Raw genomic sequence first — 16,789 nt, forward strand, 5'->3', positions numbered from 1 at the left:
CTCTGACTGTCCTGGCTGTAAAGTGTTTGGGACTTTCTAATGAAAAACGTTCTGAAAGGATGAAATAAAACTGTATGTTACACAGCTTTAATGGGGGCTGCAGCTTTTGGTGTTTCCCACCCCTCCCTTGTTCTCAGGTTTCAGTCTCTGAGCTTGTCACACATCTAAAATTCCTAGTTCTGTTGCCTGTGTCCTTACAGTTCCTCTTGCTGAAGCTATTTGCTGATGTAATTTTTCAGGGCAGTAACATTAAGTACTGCTGTGCTCAGTTTATCAGCATTTTTTCAAAACAATTTGTACATCCAGAGCATTTCTTTAACATTGAGTTTTAAAAATGCCTCCCACATCAGTGCCAAAGGCAAAAGAAGGTATATTTCTTTTTCTTTTTTTCTTCTTTTTCCTTTTTTTTTTTTAATGCAGCTGTTGGAAATAAAGAATTGCAATGCACAGCTCCAGGGTTGTTTATAACCGGCGTCTCTTGGCACCCAAAGCTGCCTGGCTTTCTTACATGTAAAGTTTTGCCCCAGCATCAGGCCTAATTTATAGTTGATATCCAGGACAAGGAGAAGTCAAAGAAAAAGTGATGTTTCCTAGGGAATGAGAAGCCCTTGCCTGGCACTCATGAATTACAAGGCTGAACTTTTTAATGTGTCTCTCCTCCTCCTTTTGCTCGGTTTTGTTGCTGCCTCCAGTAACATTTTTCCTGACTATAGTACCATTGACTCCTGTGATAGTTTAATAGTTTATGCTGTTTACACAGTTTCACAGTCAGTGAAATTGTTGTGATTTAAATTTGCATGCAGAACTGGTAAGTGCTCAGAGTGGATGGTGCTACCCCAAAGGTAATTTGTATTCTGGGCGCTGGAGTTGTCCTGGTAACACTTAGGTGACTGGAAACCATTTGCAGAGGGGAAGTTTAATTCTGATATTCCTTACCAATCCCAGTCCTGGGGATCCAATCCAACTTTACCTTGTGGCCAGGGCCTTCATAGGGTCTTACCTGTGCTGCTGTTTAGAGAAGACTTTAGAGGAACACATGAAAATGATTCCTCTACTTGCACCTTCATGTCTGACATACTGAGCTGGTGGATGCTGTTCCTTCTGCTGGAGGCTGAATTCTTATCTCTGAAACTCAGTGTTCAGTTCTGATGCTACTTTTGAATTTCTGGAGGGTACTGATTAGCAGGGGCTACAGGTCACTTGCTGCACTGCCAGTATCTGTGATGTAACAGACTTAAAAGATAAAAAAGTTAATTAAAAAACCCAGCCTATTGCTTTTAAATTGTACACACAGATTAATGTTTCTAGTGCATGTTAATGCTGGGGACCCAGAAAATTACTGGAGTATTGCAAGTTTAGCACTCCATACTCTAGCAGCCAGGCATTTACAGACTCCTGTTTTGAATGGTCTGAAGTCATATTGCTGATTTTTTTTATTGCTGAAAGATGTCTGGTATTTCATTCTGGATGCCCTGGAGAGAAAGAAGTGGTATTTTCATCACCTACAGGGACCCAGTACAGAAAAGCAAGAAAGCTTAATAAAACAGTCATCTGAGAGACATTTTCATGGTCACTATCTCCTATAAATCCAGTCATAGCTCTTTTTATGAAAATCACAGTGACAAAAGACTTAATCAGGAGACAAATGTTGATACAATGTCTTGAGTTTCTGGGTTTTCTTGCAGCAAAAAATATATCTTCTGTACTACATTTAAATCTGGACTTAAATAATACCAGTGCATTACTGCAATACATCTTGGTAAAAGAGGCTTTTAGAGCTAATCTGAATTGGAGTAGCTGCAGCGACTTCAGAGCAGACAAGCAATTTCTCACACCAGCTGAGGGCATGGTGCACTTTGGGTATTTGGAATTACAGACTGAAATCTGCAGAGCTGTTTCTACATTGTGCAAGGAATGCTTTCTCCACTTCTTGCTTTCTTTCCGTTTGTGAATGAACCACAGGAGAATAAAGCCAAAATCCACTTTTGTATTGCTGGAAGAAAGATTAAGGCTTTGGTAGTGACTTATTTTAATGGAGTCTTCTTTTTATATTTCTGGATGGTTTCCATAGGCTTTACATAGATTAATCACTTGGCCTCATGGAAAAAAAAAGTAAGAAGCAAATGGGGTGGGGAGGAAGTAATAATCATTGGGATAATTATATCTGTGGATGTCTTTGGCTTATGGTACTTTATCTTTCAGCAGTGTTCATGTGGGACTCCATAAGCAGTAAAAAGTTCACAGTTCCATAAAAATTTATGTTCCCTTTATTCTCATAAAACACAAGTAATCACAGAATAGTTTGGGTTGAAAGAGACCTTTAAAGGTCATCTAGTCCAACCCCCTGCCATGGGCAAGGATGTCTTCAACTAGGTAAGGTTGCTCAGATTCCTGTCCAACCTGACTTTGAATGTTTGCAGGGATGGGGCATTCGCCACCTCTCTGGGCAACCTGTGCCAGTGTTTTGCAATGATGTAAAAAAATATCTTCTTTATATCCTTCTCTATTCCTTATATCTTATATACTATACAAAAATTTCTGATTTTTTAGTCTTATATCTAAGCGCACACTTCTTTGGATGCAGCCCAGGACAGGTTTGGTTTCTGGGCTGTGGGTGCACATCTCCAGGTCCTGTCTGGCCCCACATCCACCAGCACCCCCAAATCCTTGACAGGGCTGCTCTCAACCCTTCTCAAATACCTTCAAAATCAGTTCAAAGACACGCTTCATTATGCTTGTCAGTCATAACATAAGGTTATGTTTTAAGATGCTTTTTCTTGCAGAGTCATGGGAATTGCTGACGAGTGTGATTGCTTAATAATGGAGTAAAAAGAAAAACTCCTTCTGAAAGCAGAGAAATTTGTCTGCAGCTGGTGCTGTGGTACAGTGACACAGGGATTGCTTATTAAACTACACCTTCTCTGGGTTTGCTTTGGGATCATTTCCCCACAGAGCACTAACGGACGGGATCCTGCATGGGGCCGAAGGCAGGATGCTCCATCCACATGGCTTTGTTGCATTTGGCTGGAAGGGGCTTGGTTTCTTAAATCAGGGGAAAACTCAATTCATCAACATCTCCTTGCACAAAGGGGGAGGGCTGTTTGTGTTTAAACTCAGCAGGCAAATTGGTTTCTCTTTGTCTTGGCCTTCCTGTGCTATTGCCTTGCTACTCCTCCATCTCCAGTGAGACTCACAGGTCCTTTGTTGCCTCCTGCTCATTTCCATGGCAGCCGATCCCGGCGTGGCAGGCCCAGGCCAAACAGCCCCGCGTGGATGAGCCCAATGTGGGAGCAGGGGAGAGCAGGAGCAAGAATGGAGCCTGTCACTAGGACTGGCTGTACGTAATTGCATAAATTCCATCAAGTGCATCCCCTGGTTTCAAGCCCCTGGAAGCTGTAAATAATGTGTTTTAATTAATGGGTTGCCAGGAGCTTTAAAGGAAATCAGATTGGACCGAGGGCTGCAGAATTCAGCAGCTGTGGTGGCTGGAGCATAGGAGCACTTTGACTAACTGCTGGTTGTTCATTTCATTTTAATTAAATGGCTTGCAGAGCTGAAAGCTCCTGCCATCCTCACCTGGGTGCTGTTGAAATCCATGATGTGTGGAGCTCGGGAACTGGGCAAAACTGGTTGACAATAGCAGGGGAGAGACTTTGTCTGAAGACTGTGCAGAGCTGTTAACTTCAAAGCCATGCAAACCACAGTGCTTCCTGTATTGCGTTTCTTTGTGTGATCCTTGTGGTTTGGGTTTTAGGTTTTCTGTGTGTGCAGTGTGATTGGTGATGACCAGGAAGCCTCCCATTTCCATCCTGTGTTAGCCAAGCTTTTGGGCTGGCAGTGAGAAAGGAGCAGTTGCTCTTTGCAAACGTGTCAAGTCCTGCAGAATGACGTGTGCTGTACGTGTGATTCATGTAGCATTTGGTAGCACACTGAGCTGCAGAAATGAGCAGAATGAGCAGTGTAAGGGCCACTGAAGGGGAGTTCTTAATGCCTTTTCCTGTCAGTATCTCCCAGCACAGTCAGGGTTAGGGACTGACTGTCTCTGCCTTGTTTTCTCTCAGTGTGCTCTGAGGTTGTTAATGGTGCTATCCTGTGGCGTGGGGATGTGTTGGAGAGGAGGTGTCAAAGACGGAGCTGTGCTGGTAGAAGTGGGAGCACAGGGGTATCTCAGATGGATAGATAAAAGGGGATTGTCAGTCCCTGGTGGGGTCCAGCTTTACCAACAATCTGCCTGCTGCTCCGCTGACCTCGGATCACAGCAACTGGAGAGTAAGGGGAAATGTGCCCACTAAAAATGTTGACATGGTTCCACCATCTGCTTCTACTGTATTAACTTTCCTGACTAATTGCATGTGTGATGCTGTGCCACATGGTAGCTTTGTTCTTTACATCAAAAGACAAAGCTGCTTTGTGTTTCCTGTGGACCTTTGAACCACATTTGCCATTGAAGGCCTTGTCAGTGTGACATAGTAGCTGTTGATGTCTTCTTGCCTTGATGATTAGAGAGCTCCAAATAAGTGATCTTGGTCATACTTGTTAATAGGTTAAAGGCTATGGTTGCATGCATCATAATTTCCATGTTGTGCCTATTCAATTCCCATCCCCAGGGTACAAGTATTTAATATTGCAATGCACAAAAGCATTTGACATCACATGGTGATGGGTGAAGAGGTTTGTGCTTGAATGGGGGAGCTGTGTGACCGATGCCCAACTCTTAACCTGAGCACTTGCCTTAATGCAGTGCAGGAGCCCCTCTGCTCGTGCTTGCTGGCAGAATATTAACAGACATTTGTTTGGCGCTGTTCCGCCGCAACAGACTTGGATCAGAGGATGAACCTGCTGTTCAGTCTGAAACGATGCTGCCTTTGGAGACAGGCTTGGAAATGCTTTTGTGTGTGATCCCTCCCAATTCCCAGGGCTCTGATTCAGTGGTCTTAAAAAGCAAGATTCTGGCCAATTAGTCGTCGGACACAATGAACGTCTTCTTTACAGAGCTGTAGAAAAGGTGTCTTCACAGGTGCATGCACAGGGACATCTGTGGCACTGGTCTGTCTAAAGATCATTAACAGCCAGGCTCTAATTTATTTTTTTTTACTATCTTGAACATTCCCAATTGTTTCTGCCCAGTTAATTCACTTTAAGTTCTACTATAGTTACTGGTTTAAGAAAGCTTTTGGTAGTGTTTGTTATGGCATAAGGAGTTTCTGTGTGTATTTTTTGTTTTTGTGGCATTTCAATTAATGACTTTCCATTTTCCATTTCTATTTTTGGTGTTTGAAGGATACATACTTCAGGACTAGGGTAACTTTTTAAAATAACTCCAGGAAAATGTTTTACTTCAATAGTGCCATCATTTTGTTAGTAACTAAGTAAGTGGGAAAAGAGAATGAAGCTGAAAACACTAGATTTAAGTCTTTAGAAAAAATCTCAGTTCCTTTTATTGTTATTGACTCTTCATTCTTCCAAAACTCTACAATACCCACTACAGTGGGTATTGTAAATGTAAAATTTTAGCCTCCCAGAAAGTAAACCATGTACATGGGGTTTTTTCTTAAATGTAGAGAGCGTTTCTTACATGTTTTATCCTGCAACTTATTGATTAAAGTAGGACCAGAAGAAAAAGATCAAACATTGAACCAATGTTAAGCAACTGGACCGTGTATAAATTGACATAAAATGCTATGTTGCTTCTAATAAAAAATGCATAAATGCAGCAGAACCAAGCAAAATAACAGCTTCATTCTCCCTGCTGTTGGCTGCCAAACAGAATGCTCAGGTGTGTTGTTGCCTATGTAATTCCCTAATTGAGAGCACAAACCCTCATTGCTTTTCCCTACTGTCCACCCACATGGATTTGTGCATTGAATCAGCAATATGTCCTCAGGCATCCCAGGTTTGTTACATTTCTTGTATCCCCTCTCTCAATTTCCTACCCAAACAAGGCATCACTTTGCTACTGCATGGATTGAGTCTTCGAATCTCTGATTTAGGCTGTTGATCCTGACTCTTGACAAGCCTTTGCTTTTTTGCTTTTTTTCCCTTTCTTTGTTTTCCTAGGAATTGGGAGCTTTGCATTTCTGTTGGGTTTCCACCGTGTCCTTAGATTTGGATCATTTATATGACAGGTCAGAGATACTTGTGCTGTTAGTCATTGCCACATTTTTGGAAACACGTAAAGCTGGTGCATAGGAATGTCCTGCATGTGTGTTTTACTGTGCTTACAAACACAGAGCTCACAGGTGTAAATATCAGGTTACTGTTTTCCCACACAGTTGTAAGGAGCAGTATGCAGCCTGGACCCAGGCCAAGTTCTGCAAAACAGGGTTTAAACGGTGTTTGTTTCTCTTGCTGCTTTTAAGGCTGATTTGCAGAGGAAGTGACTTTGCCTGCAGTTCTGGGACCCCCAGTGTGTAACGATGCTGCTCTGCTCTCAGTGGCAAAGGGGGCTGCTGAAATTGCTGCTGCTTCCCTGCAGATGTTTTGTGCTCTCACAGCCTGTGTCAGCCGAGTGAGCTGAGCCACACAGCTCACCCAGCTGTGGCAGGGCAGACCCTACCAGAGCAGTGACAAATGTGCAGCCAGGGGCTGGGGCTTGTCAGAAATGCCTGGGGCTGATTTGAACCCCAGATCACGCAGCTGCAGTGAAAGCGTGACAGGGAGTTCATCCTACCTGGCTCTGTGCAGGGTTTAGGGCCCCTGGGTTTATCTCCTGCATGCAAACTTGGTGTGAAATTCTGCTGGAGGTGCCATGTCTTTAGTGCACTTTAACCTCAGTGTGTACACTAAATTCAGGCAACAAGAACTTAAATGCTGTGTCCAAGCTGTGAAAGGCAAATTGTGCGCCTGTAAACTCCAGTGTTGTAATGTTTCAATGTGACAGCATGAGCCAGGTAAGAAAAGGTGGCACATCAGGCTTCAGGGGTGTTCTTTACTATCCTCTCCACTGGTCTTGGAGATTTTCTTACCACCATCACTGAAAAAGGAATCATACTTAAAAACATCAAAGAGAGCAGAGGGCAGTGACTGTGTAGGGAGGCCTGCGTTTTCCTTACATCTCACTCGGTGAAAGATCTGCATTCACATGTCTTGTCTCTTTTCTTTGTCTGTGCTCACATGCCTTAGCCTGATTTCTCTAATTTTCTGAATTTTATCCATAAAGTATGGCTGTTCTCTTTCCCTGGTACCTGTCTGATAAGCTATGGGCATATGTGTAGGTGGGAAACAAAATTGCTCCATCAACTCAACCACTTCTGCTTTTCTGTCTTACTGTATTTGCTCTCAGAAATAGCTTTCAGTCTGTTTTGTCATTGGGGGGTTTCACTCAGAGCACCAGAGACTTGAGTCATCAGGGGCTTTGATTTAGGCTGAGGGTTATAAAACCTGTACTGAAAACAGACATCATAGGGTGCCATAAAAACATCTGAGATCAATTTTGCACAGAGACCACTGAGATCAGTGATTATTCATGGACTTTGGGGATGTTTCATCAGTGTAGAATGTGGCCCCTAGGGTTCAATTCCCAGAAACAGAAAGACAGAATAATATTAAGTGCCTCTTGAGGAATTTGTGGACATCCTTCATTGTGAAATAACATACATGTAGTTGCCCCCCCAAGAGCTTCTGTCTTGCAACAATGTCTTGGATGTTAAAAGAAGGCAAAACAAAACCCAAAAAGACAGACAAAGCTGGCAATTCTGTCAGCAAAAGTCAGTGTGGATGAGCTTCAGTCAAAGAAATATTTAGAAACAAACTGGAAAGTCAGAGCATACAGAATCCTTTGAAAAGGTCATGACTGCAGCAATATGGAGTTCTGGAAGCATGTTCAGCTCCCACAGCAGAGCAATGGCTGCTCTTTTCTGCACAGGGGAAATCTCGACTTGAGCGTGAGATCCGGCGACCACGCCATCACTCATGGAGGAGAGATCTGGGCAGGCCCTTGGCTGTGCCACAGCTCTGCTGCACGAGTCTGGTGTGTCATGTAATGCCTCTGAGCCTGTGTACCTGTGAGGGAGAACATGACTTGTGCATTTTCAAGTTTTCAGATCTCTTAAGGGGAGCAAGTTTTCTCCTAGCCCCTTCCATTCAGTGCTACCTGGTATAAGCTTTGTTGTAAGAAAGATTCCATTTACTGAAGGCAAACCTTGTCTATGCACTTGGCAGCCTTCTTGCCACTGTTGCTGCTGGATGAGGCAGAGCCTCGGTGAGATTTTGTCAGTGGCATGTTTTGACACAGAGTGGTGGCTGGTTTTTCACACCTGCTGTGCAGTGTCACACAACAATGAGGTTGATGGGTAGCATCCAGAGGTGACTGCAGGCTGGACAGGGCTGTCAGGCTGTTTCTGAGCAAAGCTGCAGTCTGTTTCAGATGCTGGTAGGAAAATCTGTCCCTTCTTCCCCTTCCTCTGCTGAAGGACATGATTTTCCAATTTACAAATATAGTGTGGGGGTGTATATAAAACCAATATTGTTGGTTTTCTTGTGGGGGTGTTTGTTGTTTTTGAAATTCTAGAGATTTGAACATTGAGGTGATGGAGGTTCCTGGAAATAAAAATGAGGAAATTGTCAGAAAACCTGGCTTTGTACAGCTTAAAAAATGACTTATGATTTATGAGTGGATTTTAAAAAAAATGGAGGGAGCAGATGTTGGAGGGAGCCTTGCCTGAAGGAGTGTGGGGCATGTTCCTCTGAAGGGAGTGAGGCAGCACTTGAGCTTTCTGCCTGGGCTGTTCCCAGCTGCGAAGCTCCCTAGGACAAAGCCCCAGAGCCCCAACTAAGCCTTCAAACTTGCAAAGAGAAGTTGTCCTGAATACCAAACAAGTATGTTTGACAGACCTCTAATGCTCTCCAAGGAGCACACCAGTCCAAGTGGACTTTTATCTTTGATTTCTCTTCTGGGAAGAAGAGAAATCCTGTTTTTCCTATTGGTGAAATGTGGTTTATAGGGACAAATCATTAGACCAATGTATATATATGGTAAAAAACAGGGCAACCTTTGAGCATACAGCCCCTTCTTAAAGACTGAAATGACAAGAGCAACCTGAGGACAGGTTGGGGAAAAATGTTATTCAGTTTTACCTGATTTATGTGAGTAAATTTAGGAAGAAGGGCCTGTATTTGTATGTTAAAGTCACTTTAATTTCATACATCAGAACAGTATGTTGTTTCAGCATTCTGCTTTCCATAGGTTTCAATTAGGTTCTGCCATTTTCCTTACATTAAATTCAATATTAAACGTGAAAACTGATTTAAATAATTCTAAATAGGAGGCTTATACATATTACCATTTTAAATGCTCAAAAGTGGATACCTTTGATACTAATGAAAAATCACAGGTGACATCTCTTTTTCTTCTTTTAAAGTCATTGGTTTGATTTGATTGATCTGAGGGGCTTCAGGCTCTGCAGCTGCATGTTTTGGTTACTTGAGCAGCAGCTTCAGGCAGCCCCAGAGCCTCTGACTGGGCTTCTGTCAATGGGGCATTGTTTTCTGGGGCTGTTTCAGGGGGTCTTGGGAGAAGTTTCTTTAGAATGTGTTTCATGTGGAGTATCAAAGAGACCATGGTCTGTGCCCGAGCTCTGGCTCTTTGAGGGGATCTGATTAATCTTGCTTTATAAAAGTAATTGCCTGCTGAGATGGCAGCGTCAAAAGAAGTGGCCTGATCCAGAGAATGGTTAAATATTCCCTTTCATTACTTCAAGGTGTCCTTAGTTGTATGAAAATTAAAGGACTTGATGATCCACATCCACTAGGATTTCCTGATATTTCGACTCTGGGATCTTCTCTGTTGCCATTTTATAGCTGCAAACCAGCACACTCCTGGGATTCCCATGCCAGGATTTGGCAGTGATGGCCAAGGCAGAGGTGCTGTGAGGGGTCAGGCTCCCAGCACAAGGTGTTTGGATGCCTGAAGCAGGGAATGCAGCACCTGCTGGGAGCAGGAAACCACTCCAGGGCGGGTTGTCCACACTCCCTGGGACACTTCCTCTGCAAAATCAACAGCAGCAGCTGGGAGGACTTGGGCTGCAGATGTAAGTTGGGATTTTCAGATCACCTTAGGACAGCTAAGACATCTTTGGGGTATAAAACCTGATCAAAGGATTGGGGATCAATAGCACAGATTCTTTTTGAACGGCAGGGATGCTGCCAACGTATGTGGTTAAGGCTCAGTCTCCTGCTCCAAGTGTTTTCTGATGTTGGCTCTTATTAGAAAGAGGAAAAGAGAAGAAGTCCTGGACTTTTCCATTAGATTCAGGTACCTTGTTCAGGTAAGGGTCAGGGACTTGATCTTTCAGAAGCAAGTGTTGTTGAAAGTTGGAAGTCACATTTATGTGATCCACTCCCTGCTCCTAGCCAGTACAAGGCTTGTTCCTTTCAGTGTATATTTATTCCCTCCAGTCTAATTAAACATGTCCCAGTCACTGCTTTTTTATGAAATCACTCAGTAAATGTTCACGTTCTACACCACTCTCTCTGGGTTCTCTGCTTTTAATTTGCTGCAGGGATGACCCCTGAATCCTTGCTTGCAGTTCATGATCAGAGATGCGAGTAATGGAACAGAAAAGGACATTTTGGAAAATCAGGGGCCATGTTGGGTTTGATGCAGTTTTATTTAAAATTCAGCATGTTAGGGTATTTTTCTGTCACTGCTGAGTAAAATTGGAGCCACCTTTCCCTCTTCCCTTGCCTTTCTTGCTGGGAGGTGAGAAGCAGGAATGGCTGACTTTAACTCTCCTTTGGAGAGCTGCCCGAGGCAGAGCTCATTCCCTGTGGGAGCTGAGCCCATGGTCACACAGGAGCCAGTGGAGTTCTGACAGATCTGTCCACCTGCACACGTGGGAAAGGAAAAGCAGGAACTGAAGGCAAATGAAGCAGGAGTCCAAAGAGAGGCAGCCTCTTTGGTGTGCCTGTGCTGCCGAGCAGGGCAGGGGATGAAAGGCTCTGCGCGCGCTTCGCGAGCCTCTCTCTTCTCATTCCAGGGATCGTTTGCCCCCCGAGGAGCAGGGGCTCAGGGATGCTGTGACTACTCACTCTTGTTTGTTTATGTTCATCTGGAAGAGACGTGTGAGCAGAGCTGCCTGGGCTGCTTACGGCAAAGGAAATGGATCTCAGGGGGACAATTAATTTTGCTTGACTATTTCTGAGCCAGGTGAAACCATAAAATGAACCCGTGTCCTCCCCGTTGTCCAAAAGGGATGTATTTATTTATTTTACATTTTAATGCACCACTGGCAATATATGGTGCGAGTCTGAATGAATTATTGATAGAATGAAGGTGTATAACATGGGAGATTAATAAAAAGGGTTATCAGACTTCAAAAAGAAAAAGGAAGGAAAAAGCAGAGAGCTGATATTTTAATTAACTGCTCCCTGCCTGCATTGTGATCCCAGAGACATGAGGATTGAGCGCCAGAAGGTAAATCTGGTTGGAAATAAAGTAATTCCAGTCTTGTATTAGAGGTGAGAAATGAGACAGTGCTTCAGTATTCTTGCAGTTTGAATAATCTGGGTTGCTGTTTGCAACAGAAAGTGGAGTTATTGGAATTGAGACCGTCTGCAGAGCTCTCACACCGTGCTGGAGAGTAATAGTAGTAAAAAGTAATTGCAAATGAAAGGTAATAGTTAAAATATAAATAACAAAAAGAAAAAAAATTAAATAGCAGAAAGAAATATAAGAATCATAGAAAAGGTTTGAGCTCCCCCTCTCTTAATCCTGTTCCTTGAAGAGATTAGACAATTTAGATTCAAACAAAAACCAAACACCTTTGTATCCCTGAATTTTGTCATGGGACTGTTGGACCTTCAGGAGGGCATGGGGACACGGTGACACTTGGCCACCGCTGCTGAGTGGTTGTGCCCAGCTTCATTTTGCCAAAGGGAAGGAGCACGTGAACACCTCCTGAGGGACACCCAGGACTGGCAGCAATGCTTTGCTGCCCTTTGTGAGCCCCCCTAGCAAGGAGCTGCTTGTGGTGCATGAGGAGGAGCAGGGACAGAGCCATTGGTGCCACCATCTGCAGGGTTGGCTGAGTGAAGGGGGTGCTCCTGCCATTCCTCCTGGGGTTGGCCCCTGCTCCTGCATCCCATGTCCTAGAAATACATCACACTGTGAGACTGATGGCAGAAGGAGGGTTTGGTTTAGGCACAATAGTAGTTTTATTGCCATTTGGATCTCTAGAGGGTAAGTTAAAGGACAGTTTTGCTGTGGAAACAAGATATTAGGGCATTGAGAGAGCGAGTACAAAAAAAAAAAACGTTTTAAAAATTAGGTTTCTAAAATCTCCAGTATTACACTGGTCTCTCCTTTCTGGATGGAGCTGTGATAGTTTCATTTGTAGATGTCACAACCTTCCCCTAAGAGCAGACAGCAACATTTTACCCAGTGAGCTTCCCAGCCAGTGGGAGAGTGCTCTCACTTCAGCAATGCATGGGTATCCTATCAGTGTCAGCATTTCTGGCCATTAAATACATCAGCTTCATTACAACTTGCCTTAAATACCAGCAGTGATGTGCAATAGCCAGTTTCACAAGCTTTGGATTTCTGAAAGGAGTTATTCAGGAGAAAGTCTTTTCCCTCTGATAACAGATGTGCAATGTCTTTGGATGAGCCTTAGTATGACTGGTGTCTTGTAAAACTCTTGGTTTTTATGGAAATGGTTTTTCTGTCCTATATTAGTCCATAATATGTTTCTGAATGGCTGAAGAGAAAATTGAAAATTGTCCATTTTTTTTTTCTCCCCCTCATTCTCCAGAATCTGGTTCATTTAGCAGCAGAAGGGGAGTAAATGTATGATCTCTTTAAAAAGTGCATCCTGAGAGATTGTACAGCTGCTTAGTGGTGCTTTGCAGTATTTTCCTGTTGGATGTCTGCTCAGGGAAGCTGCATGTTTTGTGTGCTAGAAGATGAGTGCTTTATTTCAGCCTTGGAGGTCTCCCCAGCACCTCACACAGAAATGCTCCATGTTTCCTGTGTGGGCACGTGAGTGATATTTAACATGAGTGCCTTCCTGACAGCAGCTCATATAGGAAAACAAGAAAGGAAAGTAAAAGATCAAACCCCAGAGGCTTACTTGTTGTGCTTAATGCTTTGAAAATGTTTGCTGGAAGAAGTATTGATGTAGCAATGTGTGTGCACATGACTTGTAAGAGAGAATGGCTTGGCAAGCCCAGGTCTCACTGTGATGTGGGGGCAGCTGAGCCATGGAATAGGTTGCCCAGGGAGGTTGTGCTGGCTCCATCTTTGGATTTTTTTCCTAACAGACTGGATAAAACACAGAACAGCCTGGTCTGACCTCAGAGCTGAGCCTGTCTTGAGCAGGAGGTTGGACTTGGTGACCTTCTGAGGTCCTTCATTACCTGAATTTTCCTGTGATCCTATTAGGTTGTGAGCAGCTTTGCAGGGGGAAGAGACAAATCCCCCTGCCAGTACTTCCTGTGTCAGCTGATGGCTACCAAAGGTAGAAACCAGATACCCAGAGAGCATTTCACTTCAGTGTGGTGGCATTGAGCCCCAGCCCTTGCTCAGGACTCAGCAGAAAAGCCACTGAAGTCACCACTGCTAAAGCAGAGAGTGAGTGGTGTCACATCAACACTGAGGCCACAGCCTGAAGGGACCCAATTTAAGAGGAATTTTCTCTTTCTGCCGCAGTGGGAAGAGGCTGACTGGAATTGCAGAGCACGTGGTGCTGCACCACTGGCACAGAGGAATAGACCAATTAATTGCTTGAGTTCATGTCTTGCATCTTTTTCAAGCCCTAGATTAATGCAAGCAAAGCAAAGAGCGTGGAGTGGTTGACATTTAATGAAATGAATGTTACTGTTTGAAGGAATGCTTTATGATCATCTGCTGTGGTGACAGATGTACTAACAAGGCATGAATAGATGGCACAGATAGAAACATTATTATTTAGATTATAGTACTCGAAAGGTGATACTTGTTTGTCTGTAAATCATGCAGCATGCTTTCAGTTCCATGAAGGCAGCAGCTTTAATAGTAAGAGCCTTAGAAAATTTTCTTGGAAAGGAACATCCCTGTTTTTTGAATAGCTGGAGAAGGACACAGAAGGGTGAATCCTCATCAAATAATGGAGGGGTAAGAATTCTAGTGAGAAGAAACACCCATCTATGATATATGTGGGACTCTGTCATGAAGAAGCAATGTTGAATGTGAAATAAATCCTCTTAACACAGGGTAATCCATATTGTCCTTGGTGGGGTTGGGTGCAGTGGAGATCTTCTGCACAGTTTATGTTCATGCCAAGTACTTTCTTCTTTTCTTTCAGCAAAGAAAACTTGTGCTGAGTCAGATTTCACTTGTGACAATGGGCACTGCATCCCAGCCAGGTGGAAATGTGATGGGGAAGAAGAATGTCCCGACGGGTCGGATGAATCAGAAGCAGCGTGCAGTGAGTAGCTCAAAGTGGTGTTTCCAGACATGTTCTGCTATCAAAGCACAGAGAAACTGAAGCTGTTATTCCCAGCACTTCCAGGGAATAGGATGATCTGTCAATTTATCCTTGTGCTAGAACAAAATTTACAGGCACAAAAGATTCAGGTCATTCAAATCACATGGTTTACAAACTTTCAAATGTACCTGTTTTCTAGACAATGATACAGGCAGTGCTGTCTAGTCTGGATTTCTGTCTGCAAGGGAGCTGTAAACATCTTGAGCTGCTTGTCAGGCTCATGATCAGCAGCAGTGGAGAAGTGTCACACTCACCTGGGATAAGGCTTTTTGGAAACTCAGATTTGGTGTTTTGCATGGTAACATTGGGATTTAGCATCACTGCAGACAGCACTTCTGTTATTTCAGAGGAGTTTTGCAATGTAACTGCATTGCTCAATCTTCATTTTTTATTTTTCCTCTGAGAACAAATGAAAAATGCAGCAGATGAAAGGTGAGGAATGTAAAATAACTAAAGCTGAGGGTAAGTGTGACAGATGTTATTGCAGGTAATACCCTTTAAAAACCCAGTAAGTAAAAAGAACATTCTTGATTTTCATGTAGTGCATTTTATCATGGCCTTCTGAGGAGGCCCATTTGTGCTCCATTGTTCTAGAGCTGTGAAGAGTTGTCTGATGTTGAGTTGAAGGGAATCCCAGGGATATTTTAATGAAAATATTAATATGTAGACTTATATTTGTGTTCTTACTTATATCTGCAGATCTGTTCTTGCCAGAGCAAGAAACTAGTACAGGCCATTCTATTGAATTTCCAGTCATGTACTTCACAAATATTCCCATGAGTCAGAAGCAGTGTTGGAGGAAGTATTTTATGAGATCTTGCCAGAATGGGGTACATAGAGGACTTCAAAATCAACGATACTTTTATTTTTAATCCCAGTACCAGTCCTACTTTCTCCCTAATTAAGGGAGATGAATGCACTTCTCTTGCATAAAATGAATTGAATCATTTTTGCAGCCACATACAGGCTACAGAAAAAAATCACCTCAATAAGTACATTAACATATTTATGTACTGTATTGGTTGGTCTTTCACCCTGCATCCTCCTTAGTTAAAAGCTGCCTCATTAATGCTACTTCCACTACCTGATTGTCTGGAGGGGGGCTGAATAACTAAGCAGCTTCATTTGCTGCTGTCTCTGCCTGCAAATCTCGTGTCAGAGGCCATAGCACAAGCTGTGGATAGGCCAGGCAGCACTCAGATCCCTGATGGTTTCTGTTAATCATCTTCCATCCCTTTTCTACCCATTTCACCATTCATTTTTTCCCCCACTTATTTCATCTTCTGGGGAAATCAGCCTTAAATCTTAAGTATCACAAAAGAAACTTGACCTGAGCCTCAGATTGTTACCACACGGGACTGCTGTCCTCAGAGAAAAGTAATTTGTTCAGATTTTTGGGATTTTTTAAAAAATATGTTATTTCCTCCTACTTGAAACTTCCTAAGAGACAAAAGTCTGTGTTTCTCTGGTGGTTCTTCAATTCAGAAAAATAGATAACCCATGAAACATCTTCCTGCAACACGGGAAGAAGTTTGTTCCTGTTCTGTTAAAGAAACTGTTAAGAATGTTGGGCTTTCCTTGTCATTTGGCCCATTACTGTAAAAGGCCTGATTCTTCATCTGTGTAAATGTTATTTGATATGAGGCTGTAGTGATAGAAAATGTAGTGACAGGCAGAATGTATAGATGGACATTCCTGTATGATACTTCTCTCCAGTCCCATTTGCTTTCTCCCTGATGAAATTGGGGCTGGACTTTCTTCCTATGTCAAGGGGTGACTGCAGGGCCTGTGATTGTCTCATTTTCCTGCTTAGAAATGCAGCACAGCCCTGTGGAGGGGCCTGCCCTGCAGAGCTTCCCTAGGGAAGGGGCAGGTTGGGAAAGAAGAGATTTCTCACCTCTGTTGAGATCTAACTGCTTTATAAAATCAATGGTTTTCAGACAGGTCCATAATTGCCAGCACCTCTGCCAGGATCTGGGGTTATTCCTCAGTTAATGCAGCACTGGGACATTGTCCATAGCCCATTCAATCCTGGGAGTTTAAGAGCATTAACAATGCTGACTGTTGCATTTTAGGAGTACTTCCAGCTTAGAATGTGGTGAAAACAAGGCTGTTCCTCTCAGCACCTAGCCACCTGCTAAATGGCTTTTTATTTTCTGTATGCGTCTCTGGTGTGTTTTTAAATACAGTTTGTGCTCTCTTATTGGTAGTTAGGGATGTCATGTCCTCATCTCTTATGCTTGGTGGAAGGTAACAGTTCCTGTGGTTTGGTTTGGTTTTTGGGGGCTTCTTTTGGGATTTTTTTTTTTTTTTTTTTTCAGAACCAA

At 43.2% G+C, this 16,789-nt stretch overlaps 1 protein-coding gene across 2 annotated transcripts in view; it reads left to right on the forward strand.

The window, feature by feature from the left end:
* Positions 1-16,789, forward strand: part of LRP8 (LDL receptor related protein 8) — a 167,990-nt gene that overhangs the window by 87,552 nt on the left and 63,649 nt on the right. For both annotated transcript variants that reach the window (XM_059853786.1, XM_059853787.1), the window contains exon 3: positions 14,280-14,402. In XM_059853786.1, the coding sequence (XP_059709769.1) occupies positions 14,280-14,402 (123 nt within the window). The remainder of the gene's footprint in view (positions 1-14,279; positions 14,403-16,789) is intronic.

Source organism: Haemorhous mexicanus, chromosome 9 (genome assembly GCF_027477595.1).
Source record: "Haemorhous mexicanus isolate bHaeMex1 chromosome 9, bHaeMex1.pri, whole genome shotgun sequence".
NCBI lineage: Eukaryota > Metazoa > Chordata > Aves > Passeriformes > Fringillidae > Haemorhous > Haemorhous mexicanus.